Source organism: Oncorhynchus keta, chromosome 9, assembly GCF_023373465.1.
Source record: "Oncorhynchus keta strain PuntledgeMale-10-30-2019 chromosome 9, Oket_V2, whole genome shotgun sequence".
Classification (NCBI taxonomy): domain Eukaryota; kingdom Metazoa; phylum Chordata; class Actinopteri; order Salmoniformes; family Salmonidae; genus Oncorhynchus; species Oncorhynchus keta.
Genome location: NC_068429.1, coordinates 29,892,122 through 29,904,263, shown reverse-complemented (window position 1 = coordinate 29,904,263; position 12,142 = coordinate 29,892,122). Strand labels below are relative to the sequence as shown.

Here is a 12,142-nt window from a genome sequence, read left to right as displayed (position 1 = left end):
TAAAGTAACTCATCTAAATGTCCCGTAGCAAAAAAGGGGATGGAATGACGAGGCTGAATTCTTGGGGTTATGTATGACCTTTTCATGTGAGGATCCCACTGTACTACTGAGTAGTGTATGGGTTACTTGCCTTACTCTACCATTGTGATAGCCCCATGAGCAGTAGAGAGAATAACTAGAGTGAAGTCTAGCTTTCTTGACTCAATCTAGCAAAACCATGTTCTGTAGAACTGCACAGACTGTGCTCCAGGGGAGGACTATGCAGTTAATTACTTTTCCACTTTATGCAGCGAGTAGGCAAGAAGAATGGCTATGTGGATCACTAATCTTTAATTAAGTTGATCAATCAAACTGTATAAGAGATGTATAGGCTAATCACATTGTGTTTTCCCTTGAGCAAAAGTTAATCTACTTTGCTGGCAACACCATTACATAGCCATGATTCAACCGACTGACTAACTTATAAACATAATGACTAGGGCTTTAAATTAGGATTTGTGCTTTAAGGAAATATTCAGACCCCTTGGCTTGTTCCACATTTTTACATTACATCCTGATTTGTAAAAATGCTGATTTAAAAAATAAATAGTTACATTAAATGTTTTAAATCCGATCTACACACAACCCCATAATGACCAAGTGACAACAGGTTTAGATTTTTTTGCACATTTGTTTTTATACCTTTATTTACATAAGTATTCAGACCTTGTGCTAGGAGACTCAATTGAGTTTAGGTGTATTCTGTTTCCATTGATCATCCTTGATGTATCTAAAATTGAGTCCACTTGTGCTAAATTGGATATGATTTGGAAAGGCACATACCTGTCTATATAAGGTCCCACAGTTGACAGTAAATGTCAGAGCAAAGCCAAGCCATGAGGTCAAAGGAATTATCCGTAGGTCCAAGACAGGATTGTGTCGAGTTAGATTTGCAGAAGGCTACGAAAACATTTCTGCAGCACTGAAGGTCCCTAAAAACAGTGGCTTCCATCATTCTTAAATGGAAGAAGTTTTAAACCACCAAGCCAAACTGCGCAATCCGGGGAGAAGAGCCTTGGTCAGGGAGGTGGCCAAGAACCCGAAAGTCACTCTGATAGAGCTTTAGAGTTCCTCTATGGAGATGGGAGAACCTTCCAGAAGGACAATCATCTCTGCAGCACTCCATCAATCAGGCCTTTATGGTAGGGCCAGGCGGAAGCCACTCCTCAGTAAAAGGCACTTGACAGCCCGCTTGGAGTTTGCCAAAAGGTATCTACAGGACTCTGACCGTGAGAAATAATATTCTCGTCTGATGAAACAAAACTAAACTCTTTGGCCTGAATCTCAAGTGTCACTTCTGGAGGAAACCTGGCACCATCCCAACAGTGAAGCTTGGTGGTGGCAGCATCATACTGTGGGGATGTTTTTCAGAGGCAGGGACTGGGAGCCTAGTCAGGGTTGGGGCAAAGATGAACAGAGCTAAGTACAGAGAGATTCCTGATGAAAACCTGCTCAGGACCTCAGACTGAGGGCAAGGGTTCACCTTCCAACAGGACAACAACCCTAAGCACACAGCCAAGAGAATGCAGGAGTGGCTTCGGGACACGTCTCTGAATATTCCTTGAGTGACCCAGCCAGAGCCCGGACTTTAACTCGATCGAACATCTCTGGAGAGACCTGAAAATAGCTGTGCCTTGTGAAAGGCTACCCAAAACGTTTGACCCAAGTTAAACAATTTAAAGGTGCTACCAAATACTAATTGAGTGTGTAAACTTCTGACCCACTGGGAATGTGATGAAAGAAATTAAAGCTGAAATCATTTTCTCTATTTTTCCTGACATTTCACATTCTTGAAATAATGTGGTGATCCTAACTGACCTAAAATTGAATTTTTACTAGGATTTAATGTTAGGAGTTGTGAAACTGAGTTTAAATGTATTTGGTTAAGGTGTATGTAAACTTCCGACTTCAACTGTAAATGTGATATTTCTTTTTTTTTTTTTTTATACGTTTGCAAACATTTCTAAACCAGTTTTTGCTTCGTCATTATGGGGTTTTGTGTGTAGATTGATGGGTGGGGGAGGAAACAATTTAATACATTTTAGAATAAGGCTGTAACGTACCAATGTGAAATCAAGTTGTCTGAATTCTATCCGACTGCACTATACATGTTATATCACTACTGCTGTATCATCAAATTAATTATCTAAGTGAGTCTCAGAAATAAATGTAATGTTAACAGTTTATGGATTTCATGAACCTACTTTTATTCTTATGTGCTATTTTCAGTACTTTCCTGGGTATCTTATCAGAGAGGGACATAATATTGAAACGAGCAAACAAAGCAAGAGGTGAAAAAAAATAAACATTCAGCAGTCCCTTAATCAGTTGGTGTGTGTTCTCCGATTATGACAGGCCCCAAAAAATTACCAGAGCGATGGGTATGCGCCCGTTCTTGGTGGTTGAGAATGGGGTGTTTCGGCACCTTGAAAGTGCCCGAGCAACATTACAAATTTCGCCCTCTTGCACCCATTTCAGCAAAAGGGTAGTAGTACCTGCTCTATATAAGCAAGCTAAATCTGAAGTCAATGAATTGGCCAATGCACTGTGTGTTGCACTTACTTCAGATGGATGGACTTTCAGTGCTACAGAGAGCTACTTAGTGATGTCCCATTCTGGGGTAATGTGACTGGCTATGAAAAGTACTATGAAAGTCACACGTGCCATTTAAAAAACATTTTTGTAAGAAATTGTAGCATAGGCCTATGCAATGTTTGCATTGATTTACATAGATTATTTTTGTGTTGCGTGAATCGTGTTTTAATTTTAGAGAAGACTAAGTGTGGTTCACTGTGGTTTACGTGTGTTTTACCTCTGCGGAATCCCCTGGGGCTGTTGTCTCTGGTCCCGAACTCCTCGATCATCTCTCGGGCCTTCTGCTGCACCTCACTGCTCCCAAAGACTTACACCTCACCTCGTAGTCCCCCTTGTTGATCTACAACACGCACACATGGAGGTTACCTCTATGGGGGTGGTTTTGATTAGGTGTAGTATTGAAAATGCTTTTTTTTTTTTATGCTAACATGCTACTGCTGCTACTAAGCAAATGTAATGTCTAACGTTAAGTTAATTTACTCTAGCATGCCATATTCAGTTAAATTAGGCTAGCGATGGCAGTTGTGGAGACCGGCACTTATGGTAGTTGGGACATAAATGATATTCTCTGTTGATGTTTGTAAGAGGAGCCGTTATCTGTCAGGTTGTTTGCCATTGTATAAGCAAACAACGCTTGTCTGGGGCCGTTGGAGGATATGGTGACGAACATGTTCAGAATACCTTTTGAATTCTTCTCAGTCTTTGTCCAAACTACTTCAATACATGCGCCTTGGACCAATCAATGCCCACCGGTTATCACGGCAACTGTTAACTACCTACAACACTTTCCCTGCAGCCTGTATTTTTAATGGAGATGTTGTCCGTGTTCCCATCCAATGAGGCCAGCGGGTGTGCCCTGTCCAGAGTGCTGCCAGGCTGGCTGCTTGTGACGGTACCTCTGGGATTAATCCCACGGGGAGGGAAATGTCAGCAGATCGCTGGTAGTTGATTGGGGGTTGGCGAGACGGAGGGTTTAATTGTGGTACACTGTGCTCCAGTCCTCAGCTATATCTGATGGCATACTGACTGTGATGTTAAACATACAAGATGTTAAAAATATAAGTCCATTGAATTCCCAGGGTTGACTGAGCCAGGAATGTATTGTTTCCTTAAATCTGAAATTGAGCCCTTTTTAAGTGTAATGGCCATATTTTCATTTGATCCTATTGTTTGTTTTTTCTTTGGCGTGTGATGAGATCAACAGATCAGCGTTGTAAAAACGGTGGTATTTCTGGCTATTACAATGTCCAATGATTTGTTGTTGGATACACTTCTCGTTGGGTTTGCTTCCTTTCCCAGCTTTCTCATTCTTTAACCATCTCTAAATGCTCTTTGTGTGGGATCTGGTCGTCAACCCACATGTGAAGCTTACATTTATCTCTGAAAAATATTGATTTAATCTGATTGCTTTTGTCTTACAGGAGCGAAATGCAGAGAATGCCATTGAAGCGCTCAAAGAGTACGAGCCGGAGATGGGAAAGGTGTACCGGCAGGACAGGAAGAGTGTGCAGAGGATCAAGTCCAAGGACCTTGTACCAGGGGACATCGTGGAGGTGGCCGGTAAGATGCTTAGAGCGTTGGGCCAGTAACTGGAAGGTTGCTGGTTTGAATCCCCGAGCTGACAAGGTAAAATTCTGTCTTTCTGCCCCTGAGCAAGGCAGTTAACCCACTGTTCCCCGGGCGCCGAAGACGTGGATGTCGAATTACGGCAGCCTCCCGCACCTCTGATTCAGAGGGTTTGGGTTAAATCGAAGACACATGTCAGTTGAAGGCATTCTGTTGTGCAACTGATTAGGTATCTCCCTTTCCAATACACTGAGCATCCGGCCCACCAGCTGATTTTAGGTGGGGTGATGTTGTAGTATTTTTAGGTTTAAGTAAACACTCCAGGCTAGACTTAAACAACAACTCGAGCCTAAACGTTTGCCCACCCCTGCTCCGTCCCAGTGATGCATGTCTGCTTAGCTTTGATGACCCAGTGTTGTGTGATCACAGAATATTGTTTCAGAGTGCAGGTGTCAGTTTATTAGGGATGTGTATCTTTCCCTTTAAAGACGATTCAATACGTATCTAGATACAGGGATGATATGTTTTTAGTTTGGTTAGAGTATTAATTGATACGATTTGATGCAGTAACATTTGTTGCATAAACATTCATTTTCCATTCTAAATTCAGATCTACTGCTGTTAAGCTCATGAACTGGGTGCCCTCTGAGCTGGGCGATATGGCCAAAATATTCTATCATGGTATTTATAAAAAAGAGGGTATTTTTAGTTATTTAATATTCTACATTTGCTTTATGTGTAGTGAGTGATCCAAGGGTGATAACACGTGTGTGTGTGTGTGTGTGTGTGTGTGTGTGTGTGTGTGTGATTTCAATGAGTCTTTCTCCATTCTTGTTGTTTTATGCTGTTCAATTAAACTTCAACCAAAACAAATTTCAGCACTTTTATAATTTCTGCATTTCCTGCACTCAATTGCAGTGGTGGGAAAAGTACCCAACCGTCATACTTGAGTCAAGTAAAAGTCACCAAGTAAAATACAAATTACGTAAAAGTCTAAAAGTATTTGGTTTTACTTAACTATCAAAAGTATAAATCATTTCAAATTCCTTTTTTATTAAGGAAAGGAACCAATTGGCACCATTTTATGTATTTTTTATGTTAATTTACTGATAGCCAGGGGCATCTCCAACACTCAGACATAATTTACAAACAAAGCATTTGTGCTTGAGTCCTCCAGATCAGAGGCAGTAGATGACCAGGGATGTTCTCTTGATAAGTGCATGAATTGGACCATTTTCCTGTCCTGTGAATTAAAATGCCAGGCAGGAGTTATTGTGACAGGGTAGGAACTAAAGTGTTGATACGCGTTTCCTAGGGTACCCTATAAGCTTTGGCTACTTTGCATGTTTTCTCTTAGCTACTTCATGTAGCTAACATATTCTTGCTTTGCATATTCCTCTTTGATTTAGAAGATACTGTTGCACAAACAGGATGCTGATTTTAGGTCCACACCATCAGGCTGTATTAGCTAGCTACTTTTGCTCTTACTCAGTATATTTATTAGCTGGCTAGCTATTAGCATTAGCGGCTAACAATTAGTCTCAAGATTTATAGCAACTTTCTAAGAAAATAAACTAGATGTTTGCTGATGTAAGAATCACAAACTTAGTGTCATTATAGAACGCTAGTGGATTTATATTAAGACGCAACGTGAAAACAGCATTGTCATCAACATTGTTGCATGTGCTACATTGACCATGCAGACTGAAGTGTCTGAAGTGAAGTGCCTCCTGGTTGAGGGAACATCAAATGCGCTATTTGAGTGACATGGGGCGTGGCTAGGTCTGTGTGGAAAGTGGCTCGGAGAGAGATGACTCAAAGTAGCAAAGTAAACTATAAAGAATGACATTACACATGGCATATCACATTTAACAAACCAAACATACAAATACCGGTATAGAAGGTAAAGTAAAAACCCAAACCGGTCCCTGCATCAATACTGGTATATTCGAAAATACGGTATACCGCCCAGCCCTACTCTGAGACCTGTGTGTGTAAATTATGTATGTCTATGGTGTATGTACAGTAGTAGCCAGAAGTTTTAAGAATGACACAAATATTAATTTTCAAGGTCTGCTGCCTCAGTGTCTTCAGATGTTACTATGGAATATTGAAGCATTTCATAAGTGTCAGGCTTTTATTTACATGAAGTTGATGCAAAGAGTCAATATTTGCAGTGTTGACCCTTCTTTTTCAAGACCTCTGCTATCCACCCTGGCATGCTGTCAATTAACTTCTGGGCCACTTGTCCCGAAGCCACTCCTGCATTGTCTTGGCCGTGTGCTTAGGGTTGTTGTCCTGTTGGAAGGTGAACCTTCACCCCAGTCTGAGGTCCTGAGCCCTCTGGAGCAGGTTTTCATCATGGATCTCTTTGTACTTTGCTCTGTTCATCTTTGCCTCAATCCTAACTAGGCCCTCCTAGGCCCTGCCTCTGAAAAACATCCCCACAGCATGATGCTGCGACCAGCATGCTTCACCATAGGGACGGTGTCAGGTTTCCTCCAGATGTAACGCTTGGCATTCATGCCTAAGAGTTCTTTCGACCAGAGAATCTTGTTTTTCATGGCCTGGGGGTCCTTTAGGTGCCAGTTCATTTTTTTACTAATAAAGCCTAATATCACGTAAGCTGTTGTAGAATTGAATGCTGAAGGAGCTGCGCAGTTGTGCAAGATCAGGAACGGGCCACCTACCTCGCGTTGGTCAGCGTGCGAAGCTGGGCACAGTACGCAGTTTGACTAAGCTATTGCCTGGGGTTTTTCGGGATACAAAATTGCTTGTAGATCAATGACTGTCAACCCAGTTACATGCAGTTCGACATTGACGGAGAGGACGCATCAGTTACAAAAGATTAGAGGTGTTTTCAGAAAGAATTTAATGTAAGTGTAACAGTACAACTTTAGACCGTCCCCTCGCCCTTACCCGGGCGCGAACCAGGGACCGACCCCCTGCACACATCAACAACAGTCACCCTTGAAGCATCGTTACTCATCGCTCCACAAAAGCTGCGGCCCTTGCAGAGCAAAGGGAACTACTACTTCAAGGTCTCAGAGCAAGTGACGTCACCGATTGAAACGCTATTTAGCGCGCACCGCTAACTAAGCTAGCCGTTTCACCTCCGTTCCGTGGTGCATGACCCACGGAACGATGCACTTGTATCTTAAACATTTGAATCTGGTACCGATGTGTATCAGTGAATCGTTACATCCCTATAGGTGTGTTTCATACGCATGTGTTCATTTATTTTTTGCACATCCATGTTCCTTCATGTAAGAAGAGCGATCAAAGCTTTGTTGCTCCTCATCTCTGCTCTCCCCAGTCGTCTCCCTGTCACGCTAAACCAGGAGAGAGAACACCGCCTGACATTTGCTCTGCTAATTGATTTACAGAAACTTTCACTGCCATTGATGCACCCCCACACTATTTGATCTTGGCTGGTGAATGTTGTTTCAAAGTCTGGTTTAGACAACTTAGATGAGCCATACCTTGTATAGAGTTGGACCATTCATTGGAATTAAGTTGAAATGTCAGACCCGAGTTGAACCCTTTTGTTTGCTTCATCACTGCAATGCTCTACACTTGTCAGACTCCCCCAACAATGAATCCTCTCAATGTAAAACTGGCAACTGTTCAGCCCGCTCTGTCTGCCCCTCTCTCTCATATGGAATGGCACTGGAGGAGTTTGTTTGAATGTGAACTCCACCCATTCTGTTGTAAAATCTACATGTACAGTCACCTGGCTGCAGTAGGACAGGTAGGCTCTGCTGAAAGTGCAAGTAATTTGCCATAGCAGGCTCTCATCAACAGTGTTTGAGATGTAGATGAGTCTCTCACCCAACTCATACATCTGTTCTGCTTAACACTGCTCATCTCCCTGACCAATACAATAGTGGCACCAGGTGAGTGGAGTTGCCTGTTACATAAGAGCTTGAGAGCTGTAAACGGATTGAGGGTCATATGAAATTAGTCTCTGTGTGGGTGGGGGGTGATTTCTAGGACATGGGGATTGCATATTGGATTAGAATAGGGTTACAGTGAAACCAGAATACTGTGGCCTCAAACTCCATGTCCCCTCAGGCTATTGGCATCCACAACTCTTTCCCACGACTTACTTCCTCTTGTCATCCGGACCCAGCCTCCTCAGATTGGCTTTTCTCCTTCAGCTTCAACCAATTCATGGCCTGTCCCCTTTTACTCTCATTGTCTTGTTCTCTCTGTCACCCAGCGTCCTAGAAAATTACTTTTCTTTCTCTCTGCTTCAAAGGAAAGGTTGGAGGTGGTTGAGGGGGTTTGCCTATTACTTAAGACTGCTGCCTTTTCCCACTCCTGCCACTGCACTCAGGAAGTCAAATGAAGGGCTTTAGTTAACCCCTCACACTGCAATTCCAGAGTAACAAGAGTAACTACATACCATTAAGGCAGAATATGTGGATGTTTTTGCGGTGAATAAGGAAAGGAGTTGATGCATGATATGAATGCTATGCCGCTAAGTAGCATCTGTGTTATATCCTGGCCCAGAGTCCCTAGAGCTGCCAAAGAGGAATCTTAAGTCTTGTCAAGAGTAAGGGTTTAAACAGAGTTCTGCAGTGTGTGTACATCTGTGACCGTTTGTTATCTCGTGAATATCCCACCTTTTGGCTTTATCTAAGCAGAGCGCACAATGTTCAGTCCTTCCGCCTAACCCCCCCTGAAGAGTGAGTCAGAGCTGACAGGCTGGGCTGGAGCTGCTGTCTCCACCTTTCTGGAGCCCAGTGACATTGGAGGTCTACCGGCAAGATGATACCATCTACCTACCTTCCACTTCCTTCCACTTACTGTACATTTTAATTCATTTGTTTACTTGTCAAAGACCATGCACAGTTTTGTTTGCAGTCTACACCAAAATGTTTAGTCAATCTCTTACACACTGATTTGCTGCTCATCTGGAAACAGTCAAGCCAATCGGTGCTGTCATGTCAAATCCCAAACGCTACACCTGCCTTCCTTTAGACTGCATCAATAATCCGGTATCTCCCCACTGTTAAACCATAGTAAACACGTTTTCCATGACTCAGTGGTTTTTATGTAAGTTTCTTAAAATAGTCTGTCCCCAAGTTTTTGTCCCCAAAAAGTCTGTCAGCAATGGTATTGGCTGCCTCCAGGTGTCCTTTTGGGGTCATACCAGACTGCAACCACCATGGGGTCAGGGGTCTTTCTCTTCCTCTGAGGTTGTGGAAGGGGGAGGGGGTTAGGGAGATGGGTTGGCAACAGCTTGCTACCAACCCCTCAGGTACTAAAAACACAATGATGTTAACGTGGTTGGAGAGAATGACCTGAACATGAGCTGTGGCGCGTGCCAGAAACCTTAGGGCCTTCATCACCTCCTCAGCTGTGGCTTTCACTTGAACCGCCTGCCTTCAACCCCCCCGAGTGGGAGAGTGCAACCATGCATTCACACAGGACAGACGTGAGGAAGAACTAGAGTCGGAGCCTGGGCTAAGCAGCTGTCAAGACTAGGTTTAGCTTAGTGTTGCTGCTTACAGTGGCATTCTCAGGCACTCTGCAAAAGGTTGCTTTCTATATATATTCCCTCATTCTCCCTCGTTTTTTTATTCACCCACATTTGGCTATGAGTAACAGGGATTCTGTGTTGTAAAATGTTGGAACATCGGCAGTAATTCATCTTTCACCACTCCTCCCAATACATTTTTTTCTTCCAACTGAGCTGACCACCACCACCTTGCCATGGCAATAACCCTGACCCCTTGGAGCAACAACATCCTGTATATAGGAGTCAAACAAGAATGGCCTTTCTCTTGGTCTCTGTGTGGCTGGCTCACTTTGGTCTGCATGTGTGACCCAGTTTTATGTGTGTGAGTTGGACCACCGCAGGCTCTGGCTTTGTGGTCTTGTTGCCTTCTACAACATACCACCACCAGGTCAGTGCTGGCAAGGTGGTCCAAGGGGCATAGACAGGATCTAATGTTTACAAAGGGCACAATTTGATCAGATAAATCATTAGCGAACTTTCCTTGCAATTTCCTTTCATGTGTTTAGGCTTTTGTCCTCAAGCGATCTGTTTAACTCTACCCCATCAGTCTTTCCCTCTTCTCATTCTCATCTGGCTCTCTTCATCCTCCCTTTTCTGTTTTTCCTTTTTCTTTCTTCATTACACAACTGACACTAAGGGGCTGTCTGATTTGATTAGGTCATGGATGTAAGTTAACACAGCATGATGTGCATCTCCAGCTCTATGTTTTATGTACCTTGGGTTTGATGATGGCTCTTTTCTCTTTCCATTCATGAGAACAGCAGGTGGTTCCCTAGGGACTTTGACTGCTTGAAACTACCTGAAAACTTTGTGCCTACGTGCAACCTCGCCAAAGAGCTATAGGTGCTAAATCAAACCTCCCTGGCCACTGAGGAGTCATGGGCTTGCGAGTGGTGGTGCCACTACTCTCCTTAAGTAGGCGATAATAGGCTACACGAGGAGTCGGCAACCTGTCTCATGTGAAATGGCTATTTATCTTACCATTTCTACCGATCTGCATGCCAGTTCTGATTTTCATATGCATATTTTCATTAAACGGTTTAATTTAATTTATAATAATGTCTTCATATCTCAATTGTTGTCATGTGGTTAATTACAATTCTATCCAAATCTAAATGAAAATTATACTTTTTAGGTTTGTATCTTCTATTGCCAAGTATGTAAAAATGGCATACATAAAGCCAACAAATAAAAACATTGCAGCCTACAGGTAGAAAATATCCTATAAATCACATTGGCTACACATGGCCTGTCTGCATCGAACTTGAAACATTGTATCAACTTTTAACTTGGGTCAGGCCTGAAGCTTGCACTAGCGAACTTGCAGCATTGTGTAACATTCTGGGCCTTCACTTTCCCTCACCATTGAGCTCAGGACAGACACAGCTGTAGGCTATTTGCGCACGGGATAAGAAGCTTGGGCAGAAGCTCACTGGCGCTTATTACCGGCACCTCAAATGTTCTGCTTGAGCGCCTGTTCCTCTTTATAGAATATTCTTTTAAGTATTGTGGAGCTCCTGCACCTAAATACAAACAGTACCAGCACCCAAAATGAGTACTGTTACCTATTTCAGTCCATGTCAAGCACTGATGAGAAGAAATCAGGTAGGCCTATTTTATGTTTCCACTGGGCCAGAGCATGACATTTTTCCCTTTCATGCTGAGTGGTTATAGAAAAGGGAGAGAGCTGGAAAGATTTTTCAGCTACATTAATGAACTATTGTAATTCTCAATGGATGTAAAAGCAGACTTTGTTTGCTTGCTGTTCGAGGTGAAGAAAAAATTACTTTGAGACGCTCCCCAAATGGGCACATTTATATGCCTACATTTCTGCACAGGCCAGGTAGGCTATAGGCCTACTTCTATGCGTGCGGGTCTTTACTCAGTATTAGCAGGAGCAAAGTAACAAACATTGTAGATGAGAAATTATAGGAATTAATGGTAAATGTACTACTGGTGATGTATACAATGATGAATTGATATATACTAAGAATCCAACGCAAATAATTCACTCACTGAAGTTATGAAACAAGGAATGTGCTCAAATTGTTGGGAGAGGGTGCATATTCTACAGAGAGAAGTACAATTTGCATCTGGGCACATGGTCATTTTGACTTCTGCAATGGCCATGCAGCATTTACAGTGATATGGCCTCAGCAGAAGTCAGGGCATTCATACTTCTTGCGCATCGCAGAGCAGTGCAGAGTTGTTGTCAAGGAAGTGCGCTTGTGTTTTATACAGGATGCACTGCCCCCACCCACCATCAACAAATCAAAAATGCTGAGCTATACAGAGCCCCCCGCGTTGTTAAATTTGGGAGGCGCTTGGTGATGCATAGGTTTGATTTGGACTCTGCATGCCTCTGGAGGCTCCGCAATTGCATCACAACCTCCATATGGCGCCTCCAACCACATT

General features: G+C 42.9%; 1 protein-coding gene across 4 annotated transcripts in view; it reads left to right on the top strand.

The window, feature by feature from the left end:
- The window catches only part of LOC118387472 (sarcoplasmic/endoplasmic reticulum calcium ATPase 2), a 52,002-nt gene that overhangs the window by 10,405 nt on the left and 29,455 nt on the right, over positions 1-12,142 (top strand). For all 4 annotated transcript variants that reach the window (XR_004826418.2, XM_035775866.2, XM_052525651.1 and 1 more), the window contains one exon: positions 4,056-4,194. Coding sequence is in view for 3 of the 4 variants with exons in the window: in XM_035775866.2 (XP_035631759.1) it covers positions 4,056-4,194 (139 nt within the window). In the remaining variant the exon portion in view is untranslated. The remainder of the gene's footprint in view (positions 1-4,055; positions 4,195-12,142) is intronic.